At 40.1% G+C, this 15,205-nt stretch overlaps 1 protein-coding gene across 9 annotated transcripts in view; it reads left to right on the top strand.

The window, feature by feature from the left end:
- The window catches only part of AHCYL2 (adenosylhomocysteinase like 2), a 160,585-nt gene that overhangs the window by 124,446 nt on the left and 20,934 nt on the right, over window positions 1-15,205 (top strand). For all 9 annotated transcript variants that reach the window (XM_043966503.1, XM_043966502.1, XM_043966508.1 and 6 more), the window contains exons 3-7: window positions 3,191-3,334; window positions 4,802-4,902; window positions 6,328-6,430; window positions 8,500-8,594; window positions 14,229-14,335. In XM_043966503.1, the coding sequence (XP_043822438.1) occupies window positions 3,191-3,334; window positions 4,802-4,902; window positions 6,328-6,430; window positions 8,500-8,594; window positions 14,229-14,335 (550 nt within the window). The remainder of the gene's footprint in view (window positions 1-3,190; window positions 3,335-4,801; window positions 4,903-6,327; window positions 6,431-8,499; window positions 8,595-14,228; window positions 14,336-15,205) is intronic.

Below are 15,205 nucleotides of genomic sequence, written 5' to 3'. Positions count from 1 at the left end.
GTACTTTTATTTCGAGCACCTTAAAAAAGAAGCCAGAAGAAAAGATTTTTCAGGGCAAAGAACTAGTCTCCTTTATAGAAGCAACTTAGTCTGAGTTCATTTTTCTAAAAGTGTTTTTAATTGCTAGTACACTCTGGAAGCAATGAACATAGTTTAATACATGTAATAATACAACTAGTAGGAGGGGCAAATCAATACATTGGTCTAAAGTGTAGACCAAGATTGGTCCCTCATTGGTAGTGACCTATACTCAGTTTTGTCCTCAGACAAAAGTAGTTCCTTTCCACCAAAAGAAGTCAAGCATATAAATAAGAAAATGACAAAAAGACTGGCCTTTAATAATGTAATAATATTTCTAGAAGCCATATCCCTATTTGACAACTTTCTTATTTCTTGTTTGACAAGGCACAAAGAAGGGTTGTTGATCTGTTTCTATTCTATAATGTATTTTTGAGCTGGCTGACTGATGCTTGTATACTCTGCCTCTGGCCTGATCAGCTATTTGTTCCTTCTTCTCACCCCTGTGACCTAGATGAACTACAGACACCTGTAGTACAACCTGGAGAAACAGAATAGCTCTTTAGTTAAAAGTTCTAGGAGAGCCAATCCTGTTGAATTATAGAACTCTGTGCTTTATCCACTGTGCCACCTAGCTGCCCCTAGATGAGGTTTGGTTTTTTGTTTTGTTTTTTTTTTTTGTTTTGTTTTTTAGTGAGGCAATTGGGGTTAAGTGATTTGCCCAGGGTCACACAGCTAGTAAGTGTCAAATGTCTGAGGCCGGATTTGAACTCAGGTACTCCTGACTCCAGGGTCAGTGCTCTATCCACTACGCCACCTAGCTGCCCCTAGATGAGGTTCTTAACCTGGAGTCTGTGAACCTAAAAATAAGATCAATAATTGCATTTCAATATAATTGGTTTCCCTTCTTATCCTATGTATTTCATTATATGTATTTTAAAACAGTGTTCTGAAAAGGGATCCTTAGGGTTCCTCTAACATAAAACTAGTTAAGAATCTCTGTTCTAGAACCATATAACTGTGAGTACTTCAGGTTTTATATGGTATAGAATTCATATCTTGAACCAGAAATGAGCAAGAATTTGCATTATGGGAGAGAGAGTTCCAAATTTGGAATCAAATTTGGTTCAGATTCCACCTCTGACACTTATCTGTGTGATAGTGGGCCTGTCATATAACCTCTTTGATTCTCAGTTTCCTTAATTTAAAAAAAAAAAATGAGGAAGGAAAGAAAGGAAGAATGGGTGAGTGGGTTAGACTAAATAGCCTTGAAAGTACTTGCTAGCTCTAAATTGGTGACACTGAGAAGTGATTTGGGGGTCCAGGACATCTATCTGCACGTGACAGTTACATGAGAGTACTACCTTGTACTTCTGGTTCTGGGTAGCTGGGAAAGCTGTTAGCCACCTCCCGCCAGGTGAGGCAAACCTCTAAGTCATAAACTGTTCCTGAGCTTTGATCTGCCAGACAGATGACTGCCCTCAAGCAGTTCTTTCTAAGTTCAGTTGCCAAAGGTACTTTGAGCTCTCACTCACCCAAGAAAGGGGAAAGGAGGGGAGGAGGGGGGAGGTTTTCAAACTTTTTGTCCAGATTAGCTCCTTTCAAGAAGAAAGGTCTTCTTTGGAACTTGCTAATCCCCTCACCACCCTTGGTGTCTGGGATCATTCTCTTTGCCTCGTGTTGGGACTTTGTTCTAGGGCAGCATTCCAGTCCTGGAAAGGACGCCTGGTCCCCTGCTGCCCAGATTTTTTGGCCTGCCTAGCTTGATTCAGTTGGGCAGGGTCAGACTTGCCTTCTTTAGCCCAACCAAAGATGAATCCTCTAAATAGAAATTCCTGCAGTGCCTTAATACTCTGGATATAATCAGATTAGAGGCCCATAGACCCAAAGAATCCCAGGCTTTTACAGCTCTCCCTTCCTCCACGCCATGCCACATATAACTTTGGAAAGCATATGGTGCCACATAGACACTTGGGCTAGTTAGGAAGAAGTTCTCTCCAGAAACATAGGCACTGAGTGTTTTGTAAGGCCACTTAACAAATGATTAGCAAGAACAGAGAGCCCTAGCTAAGAAGACTGGGAAATCACTGGATAGAGTAGAAGTAGTAGCACCAGCTGCACAGTCAGTAACAAAGTTCAGAAGGGACTTTTTTTCTTTCTTTTCCCTCCAGCATCTGTTACTCCATATAGAGGGCCAGATTTTGAATCTTGAACACCTGGTTCAGTGCTGCCACCAACACACAGCAATGTGGCCAGGGGCAAGTTCATTTCACCAAGAAATGTGCCAGGCAACTGTCTTAAACTCTCAGAGTTGCTGATCTGGGTTAGTGGAAGGAGTTTCCAGACTTTTCCACATTTGTGTCATCACAGTCCCAGACTTTCCTTTTCTCCCCCTCACCCCATCAGAAAAAATCTATTACTGTATGCTTAGTTGGTCAGGTCCAAAGAGAAGATATCTGCCTCAGTGACTATATCTAGTGTATCTTTATCCAGAATAAACTGAGGTCAGCATGAGGAGAAGTGACCTTGAGTCCTTCACTGTTGGTACCTATCAACAAGCATGATTCAACTTAATAATATGAGGGGGAGTGGTGCCAGCTGAGCCCTCTTTGCATGGCACTGAATGTTTTGTCCACATTTATTTTCCAGCTTATATGTATTGGACTTTGCATTGCAACTAGACTTGTTGTCCAAGTACCAGCCAAGGAAGTGTGACTGAGATTCTAGACACCCAAGCATCATTAATCACCGTGATACTGCATTTGAATCTTTACTCAGAGGTCTCTGAATATGAGTTCCCTGAATAAGAGTCACTTTCTTTTCTGTCAGAAATAAGTGTTTAATAAAACAAGTGGCATAATGTATCTCTCTTTCTGGTTGTGAACCATTCAGCTGATGTCACCATAAGGAACTGGTTTTCTTAGCTCCCTAGACTTCTGTCGTAGCTGCCTCTTTATGGGGGGGGAGGGGCAAGTATAGGTAATTGGTCTTCTACAGTGAGTGATTGAGGCAATTCTGGTTTCCCCCTTTATGTGTTTGACAAATGTCTAAGTATACGGGGAGCTGGGTCATTACAATGTGGTTGGGAATGATTGGTATATTGCTGATGCCATGCTTTGGGATCTAAGAGGAAAAGAATTTTGCTTCTGAAGTTTCCTTCTTCTCTCTCTAGCGGCTTCATATACAGACAGTTCTGATGATGAGACTTCCCCACGGGACAAACAGCAGAAGAACTCCAAGGGTAGCAGTGACTTCTGTGTCAAGAATATTAAACAGGCAGAGTTTGGCCGGCGAGAGATTGAGATTGCAGAGCAAGGTAAAGAAAGCAATTGCTTTCTTTTTTTGTTTTGTTTTGTTTTGTTTTTTGCAGGGCAGTGAGGGTTAAGTGACTTGCCCAGGGTCACATAGCTAGTGTCAAGTGTCTGAGGCTAGGTTTGAACTCAGGTCCTCCTGAATCCAGGGCTGGTGCTTTATCCATTGTGCCACCTAGTTGCCCCCAAATGCTTTCTTAAATTCAGTGCTTCCAGTCTACCTTTGACCTTTATCCAATCTATTCTCTTGGTTATATCTTAGAGTCAGAGAACTGGTGGAGGTCAGAATGAAATTTAATACTTGTAGTGAAAGAGATCTGTGTTCAGAGAGCACTTCTGGAAGAAAGTACTAAGAAGGAGCCTCCTACCCCTACTCCCCACCTAACTCTCCTCGCCCCCCAGAAGAAAGAAAGGAGGGGGGCAGCTAGGTGGCGCAGTGGATAGAGCACTGGCCCTAGAGTCAGGAGTACCTGAGTTCAAATCTGGCCTCAGACACTTAACACTTACTAGCTGTGTGACCCTGGGCAAGTCACTTAACCCCAATTGCCCCACTTTAAAAAAAAGAAAGAAAGGAAGGAAGGAAGGAGGGAGGGAGGGAAAAGCTAGAAGGAATGAGGACTCAGGTATTTGTAAGCTTCTCATCTGAGGACCCCAGGTTAAATAATACTTAATACAGGTCACTCCCCTTCTCAGGAAGCTTCAGGGGCTCTCTGTTGCCTCCAGGATTAAATAGAAATTCAGCTCTGACATTTAAAGCCCTTCCCAGTATGATTTCAGCCTCTTCTTTCATTATGTTACTCTTCCTCGGGAGCTTTGTGCATTACCCTCTTTTTGTTTGTTTGTTTGCTTGCTTTGTTTTATTTTTTTTGCAGGGCAATGAGGGTTAAGTGACTTTCTCAAGGTCACACAGCTAGTTAAGTGTCAAGTGGCTGAGGCTGGATTTGAACTCAGGTCCTCCTGAATCCAAGGCCAGTGCTTTATCCACTGCGCCACCTAGCTGCCCCCCAAACTGACCCTCTTGCCTTTTGCTGCTCAGGACATTCTCTTTGATGCCTCTGTGTCTTTTCAGGCACTGTCCCTCATGCCTGGAATGTTCTTTTTCCTCATCTCTACCTCTTGGAACATGTTAACTCAGTATTCAAGGCTCAGCTTGGGTCACTTCTTTCAGAAAGACTTGGCCCATTCTCCCTGGTGCTAGTGTCCACCCTCTAAATCACCTGGTATTTACTTCTCTATGAAAGTGTTGTATCCGCCTAGGAGAGTATAAGCTCCTTGTGAGCCAGGACCATCTCATTGTTGTATTTGGACACACAGCGCTGAGCACCGTGCATACCTGGCATATAGTAAATGCCTCATAAATGCTCGTTTGACTGAATTTTACTGAAGGCTCAGGTTTTTATATTTGTTTTTCTTTCTCCTTCCTTTCAAATTCCTTACTCTCTCTCATTGTGGTGTGTCTTGATCCCTTCCAGAGATGCCAGCACTGATGGCGCTAAGGAAGAGAGCTCAGGGAGAAAAACCTTTGGCTGGAGCCAAGATTGTGGGCTGCACTCATATCACTGCTCAGACGGCGGTGAGTCTCTTCTCCCTCCACACACAGGATGTGATCTCTGGAAGGATAGCCTGCAATCTCCTTCATGATGTCATGAGAATGGGATTCACTGTGGAGTGGTGTCTCCCTATGTCTGCAATATTGCCAGAATATTGACTGTACCCCAGCTTCTTAAATTGTGGGTCATAACCCCACAAAGGGGCGAATGTAAAAGGTTAAGCCTATTTTGTATACCTGGGGTCGTATAAAAATTTCTTGGGCAAAAAGGGGTTGCAAGTGAAAAAAACCTTAAACCCTGGGCTAGACAAAGAGTTCTTATTCTTTCTTGTGTTGTAGATTTGGGCAGTCTTGCGAAGTCTGGAAGCCTGAGAAGTGAGGCTTTCTCAGAATAAGGTTTTTAAATATATAAAATAAATGACTTAAGATTGAAAAGGAAACCAATTACACTGAAATACAGTGATGAATTTTTTTAAAAAATCATTATATATTTTTTATAATTTCATTTTAAAAATCCACTTTGTTTTACTCCAGATTTCTCAAAATATTATAGAATCATCAGTCCAAACAGTGTTTCTTCATGTAAGAAATAAGATGAAGATTTTATTTTTAATTTTAATTTTGATGGGGGGGGGCGAGTCAATGAGGGTTAAGTGACTTGCCCAGGGTCACACAGCTAGTAAGTGTCAAGTGTCTGAGCCCAGATTTGAACTCTTGAATCCAAGGCTGGTGCTTTATCTACTGCACCACCTAGCTACCCCATGAAGATTTTTTTTTTTTTTGGTGGGGCAGTGAGGGTTAAGTGACTTGCCCAGGATCACACAGCTAGTGTGTGTCAAGTGTCTGAGTCCAGATTCCCATGAAGATATCTTTAAAAGCAAGTTCACATACCTCAGGTTAAGAACCCCTGGTCTGGATTATAGACTTGGTGTTAAGTAATTGCAGCCATAATGGAAGGTACCTCGCATGTTATGGAATAGAGAAAACCTTGAACCGTGGTTAAAGTAATATATTAATCAAAAGCTTTTCTCTTTATGGGAATGCTGACAAGTGAATTTGGGTAGAATTCCAGGGAACATCTTCAGGGTTTCCTAATCAACGTGGGAATAAAAGGGTGTTCCCCTCCCTCCCCTTACCCTCTCCTTCCTGCTTTCTTCCCCCTTCTCTAGACTTTAAGCCCTCATACTTGATGCCCCTTGGTCATAGTCATTAAGATAAATTGTAATTCTATTAATTTTTTCAAATTGGTTCATATTGCTTTTGTAGATCTTAGATACTCTGACATACCAAAGTTGAGGACTTTCTAGCAGCAAGAAAGAGCTAGGGGAGAAATTGAGAATGCTTTGTCATGAACACTTTTGTTTCTGATATGAAACTCATATTATGCTAGCAGCCTGTCTCCTTAGTCAACCTCAATCCCCCTCTGCTTTTCCCCTCTCCTTAATGTAGGTACTCATGGAGACGCTGAGTGCTTTAGGGGCTCAGTGTCGATGGGCTGCCTGCAATATCTACTCTACCCTCAATGAAGTGGCTGCTGCTCTTGCTGAAAGTGGTAGGAAAATTTGCCTATTCTCTGTGCTTTATACAAAGTGGGGATTGGGGGCCAGGGTGGGGGTAGAAGCTAAGTTTGGAGAACAGGGTGTCTATCTATTTAATATAAATGCTTTACTGGAGTCTGCCAATAAACTTATTTATTTCCATAGAACTGTTTTGAACCTTACCCACTGTAGTATTCCTCTCCCCAGGTGGCATGAATACTGGGCAACTGGGAAAAAACAGATTTTTTTGTGATCTTAACATTCATCTCTGCTTCTCGCCTATCACTTTACTGAAGCCGGCTTGCTACTATACAATTTTCTAATGTGTAACCATTATTGAAGATTGGTTTATGCTTGATTATTAATTACTGGAGTACTGTTATTTTGACATGTTATTGTTAGGACACTTATGAAAACCGTACATCTTTCCTCTTTAAAGAACCCTATTATGGACCCCTTCCCTGAAAAGAGAGGTAGACTGAAAGTCAACCACCAAAACAGTACCTTCTTGTCCCTGCCAATTTTCCTAGAAGTACTTTACCCTCATTTAAAATTCAGTGTTTCTGCCTCAGCAAATAAGAGACCAACCTGAAAAATTAATATTTGATCAAACTTCCATCTTTCTCTTCCTGGAAGTCTAGGGAAATTAAATAAATCCAGGTTCTTAGATTCACTTCTGGCCTCTGCCCTCCATCATTGATTGACACTTTGGGGTGGCAGAATGGTCTGGTACTTCAAAGACCTAACTAGGAGTTTGTGAAAGGTACCTGCATTTGTTAAACTCTTCCCAAATGTAGCCCTTTCTTTTGCCTTCACTATAATCATAGCAGCTATTCTTTCTATCACCTACAGGCTTTGCAATAGTGTAAGGAATCTGGAATTTGGAGTCAGGACATCATTCTAATCCCAGCTCTCTGCTCTATTGACCTGTCCCACTTTGGGCAGTTCACTTCTCTGAGCCTGAGTCTCTTCATGTATAAAATGAAGGCTTTGACTCCATTGACTCTAAGGTCTCTTCCAGTTTAAAATTCTCTCCCATTAGTATATCCCTACTGTATTCACAGCACCAGATTAAGGACCCTGTTGATTATGTAAGGCTGAATCAGACTCAAGGACCTACATTTAAGTAATTAAAAATCTAGTGTGTGAGATAATTTGATACCCAAATAACTAACATGATAAATGTGTCATGATATGTGATAATTGTCCTAAGAAAGGTACACTTAGTACTGTCTAACCTGTATCAGATTGCTCACTGTCTTGAGGAGGGGGGAGGGAAGGGAGAGAGGGAGGAAAATTTGGAACTCAAAATCTTACAGAAATGAATGTGGAAAACTAGCTTAACATGTATTTGGAAAAAATAAAATACTATTAAAAATAAACTTTAAAAAAGGGACAATTAGGGGCGGCTAGGTGGCGCAGTGGATAGAGCACCGGCCCTGGAGTCAGGAGTACCTGAGTTCAAATCCGGCCTCAGACACTTAACACTTACTAGCTGTGTGACCCTGGGCAAGTCACTTAACCCCAATTGCCTCACTAAAAAAAAAATTAAAAAAAAAAAAAGGGACAATTAAATTGCCAAGGAAGTTCAGAGAAGTGTTATTTGTGGCTGTGATGGTCAGGAAGGAATCCTGACCGAGGTATCCCTTGAGCTGGGCCTTGGAGGATGGAGTGTTCGATAAGTATAGAGGGTGATGGGAGCAGTCTAGGCAAAGGGGAGGCATTAACACAAGCAGAGAGAAAATGAAGTCCAAGGATGCTTGTGGAGTAGTATTACTGTCAGTGCAGCTTGATGGGAGACCTAGGTACTTCTCTCTGATTTTGTATTCTTTGCCATGCCATTTAGCATTGGAGGAAAACCCCTGTGCCCCCTAGACATGTGAGAGCAGAAATGCACCCAAAGAGGCAAAGAGTCCCTGAAAAGACACTAAAGGAAATGCTGGGGAGTAAAGAATAGCCCTCCAAGGGCTTGATTTGTGGGCAGGCTGAGAGCTAGTTGAGATCTCAGGGATATTAGTCCTGCTGCCAATCCTTTAGGCTCCTCCTAAGTCTAAATAGTGTCTCTTTGTCCTTTTTTTCTCAGGATTTCCTGTCTTTGCATGGAAAGGAGAATCGGAAGATGATTTCTGGTGGTGCATCGACCGCTGTGTGAATGTAGAGGGGTGGCAGCCCAATATGGTACGTCAGATCGCAGATCTGCAGGGGTAGGGTGGCCAATGACTTAAAGTGTGGCCTTGTGAAATAGGAAGCAAAGCACAGTTCAGAGGCTTTGCTAGAAAGTTCTTACTTTATTTTTTTCCAGATAGGCCAGTTATTTGTAGTTTACTTTCCTTAAGAAATGCATTTTAGGGGGCAGCTAGGTGGTATAGTGGATAAAGCACCGGCCCTGGATTCAGGAGGACCTGAGTTCAAATCTGGCCTCAGACACTTGACACTTACTGGCTGTGTGCCCCTGGGCAAGTCACTTAACTGTCATTGCCCCACAAAAAAAAAAGAAAGAAAGAAAAAAGAAATGCATTTTAGAAAAACTTGGGGGCAACTAGGTAGTACAGAAGATTGAGCACTGGGCCTACAGTTCAGACACAGGACGACCTGAGTTCAAATCCAGCTTCAGACACTTACTAGCTGTGTCACCCTGGGCAAATCACTTAACCTCTATTTACCTCAGTTTCCTCCTCTGTCAAGTGGGGATCATATTAACACTTTCCTCCTGGGGTTGTTGTGAGGATCAAAGGAGATAGTCATTGTAAAGTGCTTAGCACAGGGCCTGTTACGTAGTAAGCACTATTTAAGCACTAGCCGTGCTTATCATTATTGTCAGTGACAGTTTACCTGACTTTTTTCCAGTGAGTTTAGGGAATTCTCTGCGGTCAGACTCCTGATGCAGAGCTTCACTGTCAATGTGCCTAGATTAGTATTAATGAAAAGACTTTTCAAATAGAAGATGACAAGAGAAATAGATCCTCAGTTTGGGGACATTTATATTAACCAATGGAGTCAAAAGTCTCCCCAAGTTTCAAACACTACAGATTACAAAAGTGTGTATGAAACAGCTTCCCTGGGTCCTAGAGACTGAACTTTTGTGCAAAACAGTCGAGCTATTTCGGTTTTACTCCTTAACATTTACCAGTATCACCACCATTGCAAAAGTCACCTGACTCATAGGTGATTTATAGGTGAATGGCACATTTGGATACTGACTTGTTACAAGAGACAAAGGAGGATAAAGAGGAGTCACTGGCTACTTTTCACAGTGCTCCCTCATGCTCCTGAGAGGAGAAATTAGTGAATTAACTCTGAAACCCCTAAATCTCTGAGCCTAAATATTACTTGCAACCAAGAAAGAAGAAGGAATAATCATTTCTTAAGCACCATCCTACAAATATTATCTCATTTGATCCTCACAACAACCTTAGGAGGTAAATGCTATTATTATCCCCATTTGACAATTGAGGAAACTGAGGGAGATAGATTTAAGTGACTTACCCACAGTCATGCAGCTGGTAAGTATTTAAAGCTGTATTTGAACTCAGCTCTTCCTAACTCTAGGCCCAGCTCTATATGCACTGTGCCTCTGTTCTGAACTGCCTCAGAGTACAGAGAATGTTTTGTATAGGATCAGAGGAACTGAGACTACAGAGATAGCAACGGTACAGTGTATATAAATGGTAGATTCTACTTTGTTCTTCCTCTTTCCCATCCTTCTTCTACGGGCAGTGTGGCATTATCTGTGCTCATGTCCATTTGTGCCAAGTACAAATATAGTTTTTGATAGTTTAGAGAACCTAGGGTGAATACCTTAAAATCCTTAGGAATTAGCTAACTGTGTACTAACAAGGAATTTAACAATGAAAGGAAAGGATATAACAAGTAAAAGCTAAGGAATTTTTCCTAAGGAAGAAAACCATAATTCTAACTACCAGCCAAGGAGAAAACACAAGTTTGTACCAGAATTTTTTTTTTCAATCAAAATAATACATTCAGTTCTCATTGGTTACATTCATTAATGATTAAGGAAGGCAGCTACCTTCTGTGAACCCAGGAAAATATAAAAATTGGATGGAAAAGGTAGGAATTTATGATCCAATGTTTCCATTTATTTCACTCCCATAGTCTTTTATTTTAATGGTGTCTAGGGAATGGAGAATGTAAAGGAAAATCCAGAAATAATGTCAAATGTAGAAATGGAAAGAGAAATGTCAAAGAAACCTTCTGGTTTCCTTAGGGAATCCTTATGCCTAAGCGTGTCTGCCACTGGAAAAGGAAGCATTAACTTGTGACATGGAACTGATATAAAAATTTTGGATGTGAATCCTGGCTTGGATCCCTATGTTCACCTTTTTTCCCCAAGGCAAATTTTCTTCTGATTAAAGAAAACAACAGGCGCTGAAGTAAGATGGAGGACCAGTAGTCGTGAGGTTGGTGAGCCTATGTCCTCCAGAAGGACAGGGAGGTATTTTGGACACTTGACAGTATTGTTGATAAATTAAGAGAGAGGGTAGATCCTGCTGGAGAAAGTAAGTCAACCCAGTGTAGACATTGCCACTGAATGGTGGGAGTTTGTAAAGTACTCTTGAGTATTTCTGATAGCCTAGATGAAGGGAAGTAACCTGGTAACTGACAGTATTATGTGTAATGGAGAGACACTAGAAGCCGCAGGATAAAACAAGGAAATTCCTTTTAACTACTTATTTGATGTATTTATAAAATGTTAGATATAACAATAAGATAAGAAAAAGCAATTAAGGTAATAAATCTAGGCAAAGAAAACACAATCCTTCTTATAGATGATATAGTCTATTATTATACATTATACTCTATTATATATTATTATACTATGACATTATATATTGTATTGTGTGCTATAACATATTTTTATATAATATGGTGTACTGTATTATAGTCTAAAACTCTAAAGATTCCATTAAAATTAATTGAAACAGGGGCAGCTAAGTGGCACAGTGGATAAAGCACCAGCCCTGGATTCATGAGGACCTGAGTTCAAATCCAGTCTCAGACACTTGACATTTACTAGCTGTGTGATCCTGGGCAAATCACCTAACCCTCATTTCCCTGCCCAAAAAATATGAATTGAAACAGTAACTATTTCGGTAAAAGCACGGTACCTGGGTATAAAATAAACCCACATAAACCATCAGCCATTTTTTATATATTACTAACAAAATCTAGCGGGGAGAATAGATAAATTCTAATCAGAATAACTGCAAAATGTGCAAATTATTTGGTAGTTTACCTATCAAGACACATACACAAGGACAGCAACTACAACTAAAAACACTCTTTATAGAAATACACAACTCGGGGTAGCTAGATGGCACAGTGGATAAAGCACTGGCCCTGGATTCAGGAGGACCTGAAAATTAGGTCTCAGACACTTGACACTTACTAGCTGTGGGACCCTGGGCAAGTCACTTAACCCTCATTGCCCTGCAATAAAAAAAAAAGAAAAAAAAGAAAAAAGAAATACACATCTCAATAACTGGAGAACTATTAAGTGCTTCTGGTTGAGTCCTGCCAATATAATAAAAATGACAATGCTATCTAAACTAATTTACTTGAGTAGTGCCATCAAACTACCAAAAAATTATAGGGCTAAAAGAAATGATAACAAAATTCAGCCGGAGGAACAAAATGTCGAACAAAATGTCAAACAAAAAGTGGTAAGGAAGAGGCCACACCTGAACCAAATTTCAAGCATTACTGAAAACAGTGTTTATCAAAACTATTTAGTGCTGATTTAAAATTTTAAAAAATTCATCCATAGTACAGATTGGGTGCACGATATCCAGAAGCAAAAGACCATAGTAGTATAGTGTTGGATAAACCCAAAGATCGCTAACTATTGGGGTAAATGATTCAACAAAAACTTCTGGGAAAACTGGAAAACAATATGGCAGAAATCAAAATTTAAACCAATTTCTCACATTATATATTCCAGTGAGCTCCAAATGGACAGAGGCTCTAAATATAATAGGCCATATCAAAAGTGAACAAGGAAAGATAAAGGAAGACTTCTTGACCAAATAAAGGGAAAAGAATATCACAGAGGATAACAGACAATTTGGATTACATAAAACTGTATGGCACAGACAACATCATTGCAGTTAAAATGAGAAGGAAAAGAATTAACTGGGAAAAATTATTGCAGTGAATTTCTCAGGTCAAGGTATGATAACCAAGATATATAGGGAACTGATTCAAATATGTAAGAACAAAAGTCATCTCCAGTAGAAAAGCTATGAAAATATATGGATAGTCAGGTCTTTAAAAAAAGATAAGCAGGCTATTAACAACCATATGAAAAATGCTCAGTCACTAATAATAAGGAAAAGACATTTTAAATTATTCTGATAGGGGAAGATAGGTGGCACAGTGGATAAAGCACTGGCTCTGGATTCAGGAGGACCTGAGTTCAAATCAAGCCTCAAACACTTGACACTCACTAGCTGTGTCACCCATGGCAAGTCACTTAACCCTCATTGCCCTGCTAAAATAAAATTTTTTAATTATTCTGAGGTTCCACCCCATACCCATGAGATTGACAAGAATTTCAAAAAAGGGAAATTATTGAAAGGGATATGGGAGAAAAGACACACAAATGCACTGTTGGTGGAACTATGAATTGGTCCAAATTCTAGAAAGCTATTTGTATCTATATCCAAAAAGTCACTATTATTGTATCCTTTGACCCATCAATACCATTGCTCAGCATATTCCCCGAGAAGGTGAGGGAGGGAGGCTAGTAATTGTGATGATAAAGAAAAGTTTAAAAAAGCAAACCATAATTAGTAAAAGACTCAAGATTTCATACAATCTTTTTTCTCCTTTTTTTGGTGGAAATTTTCATGTTTCCAAAATCAGTTGGATACATGTGTGTGTTTCAGAGGGAGTACAAGTGAGGAGTTGAGGATGACACAGGTTGCAACATGGGTGACTGGGAGAATAGTGCTCTCAAGAGTAATGGAAAAGTTTTGCTAGTGTTTGTCAAGTTCAGAATGAAAAAAATTAAAAATAAAAAATCACACTAGGTAAACTACATTTATATCATTCCCCTGATTTATTGGTATATTAACACTGTCAAAAAAAAAAAAGAAAGAAAGAAGGTGTCTGGTATCACCTGTTTTAGATGCTCGTTAGCCATCTCTTTAGATGAATTTCTCAGGAATTGAAGTCAAACTCAATTAGCCTGTTGTTTGCTTGTACACGCCATTCTCTTTCTTTTTTCAGAACTTCAGGTATTTACTCTTTTCCAGGCCTGAAGTACCTCTTGCATTCTCTATATACTTTCAAGCAGCACTCACATTGACTCAGCAATCATGTTGGCTGCTTCTTCTAGTACCTAGGTGACTTAAACCCTTTAAAGAGAGCTAGGTGCCTTCTTTTTAGATCCTCACTTGAGTGTTGAATCCCAATTAAGCAGTTTTTGTTCTATCCTTTTGAGTGCAATAAGAAATTCATCATTTGGACTTTTGACTTTGACTTTGTCTTGATGTGTAGAGAATGCCACATGAGAAGGTCATTTTACTGTGAGAAATATAACTATGACCCATTATACCATTCTTAAATTTCTCCCACTGTAAGCATTAGAGATTTTTTATGGGTTTTTAGCATTGACTGTAATCCATTGACTACACACGTTTAAGATGATTTCTTTGACCAAACTGAAGAATTGGAAAATCAATTAGTAAATAAGTCAGGTTCTAGAATTAGACCCAAAGGAACAAGTATAACCTCAAGCTGTCAGTAACAATGAATAGTTAGTGTGATTATTATTGGTCCTTCTTATTGCAGATCTTGGATGATGGAGGCGACCTAACCCATTGGATTTATAAGAAGTATCCCAACATGTTTAAGAAAATCAAGGGCATAGTAGAAGAGAGTGTTACAGGAGTTCACAGGTAAGAATCATCATGAGAACATCTGCTTTATACAGCTTAGATTCTTCTAGGCTGAACACCCTAATTCAGGTCCCAGCTCTGGCATCTATTTGTTTGTGACTTCAGGTGAATCACTGAACCTCACTAAGCCACAGGTTTCCCATCTACAAAGTGGGGATAATAATTATAGTACTTATGTTATGAGATTATTGCAGAGAAAGCACTTTGTAAATTGTCAAGTACCATATAAATATAAGTACTCCCATGTTGGAAATTGGAATGTAATTTGATTGCAATAAATTTTTGTTTTTATTTTACCCTTAGAGCCAAATTGGTCAAGCTAATCTTTCCCTCCAAAGATCCCCTCTTCCTAACTTTCCTATTACTGCTGAGAGCACTGATATCTCCCAGTCACCTAGCTTGCCTTCTGTCATCCTCAACTTCACACTTGCACTCTCCCCACTTGTATCCAGCTGATTGTCAGATCTTAGTATTTCTACCTTCACAGCATTTCTCATGTACTTCCCCTTCTCCCTACTCATGTAGTCGCTACTCTGGTGCAGATCCTTATCTGCTCAAAAGATAAAGACTATTAATGGAGAATCCTCCTTTGTCTCCCTTCTTAAGCCTTTCTCTATTCCAATCCATCCTCAATTCAACTGTCTAAACAATTTTTCTAGAGTACAGGTCTAACCATGTCACCCTTTACTCAGTAAATGCCAGGGGCTCCCCATTACTACCAGGATCAAATATAAAATGCACCTTTGGGGCATCTTAAGCCCTTACCCACATGGCCCTGTGGTCCTTTTCTAGTCCTCGTCCCCTCTTCTCCCCCCCCCCCCCCCCATACTGTGATCAAGCTTTCTGGCCTCTTAGCTGATCCTCACACAT

The sequence above is a fragment of the Dromiciops gliroides genome, chromosome 5, assembly GCF_019393635.1.
Source record: "Dromiciops gliroides isolate mDroGli1 chromosome 5, mDroGli1.pri, whole genome shotgun sequence".
NCBI classification, from domain to species: Eukaryota; Metazoa; Chordata; class Mammalia; order Microbiotheria; family Microbiotheriidae; genus Dromiciops; species Dromiciops gliroides.
Note: the sequence above shows the minus strand (reverse complement) of the source record. Positions and strands in the feature narration are given on the sequence as shown.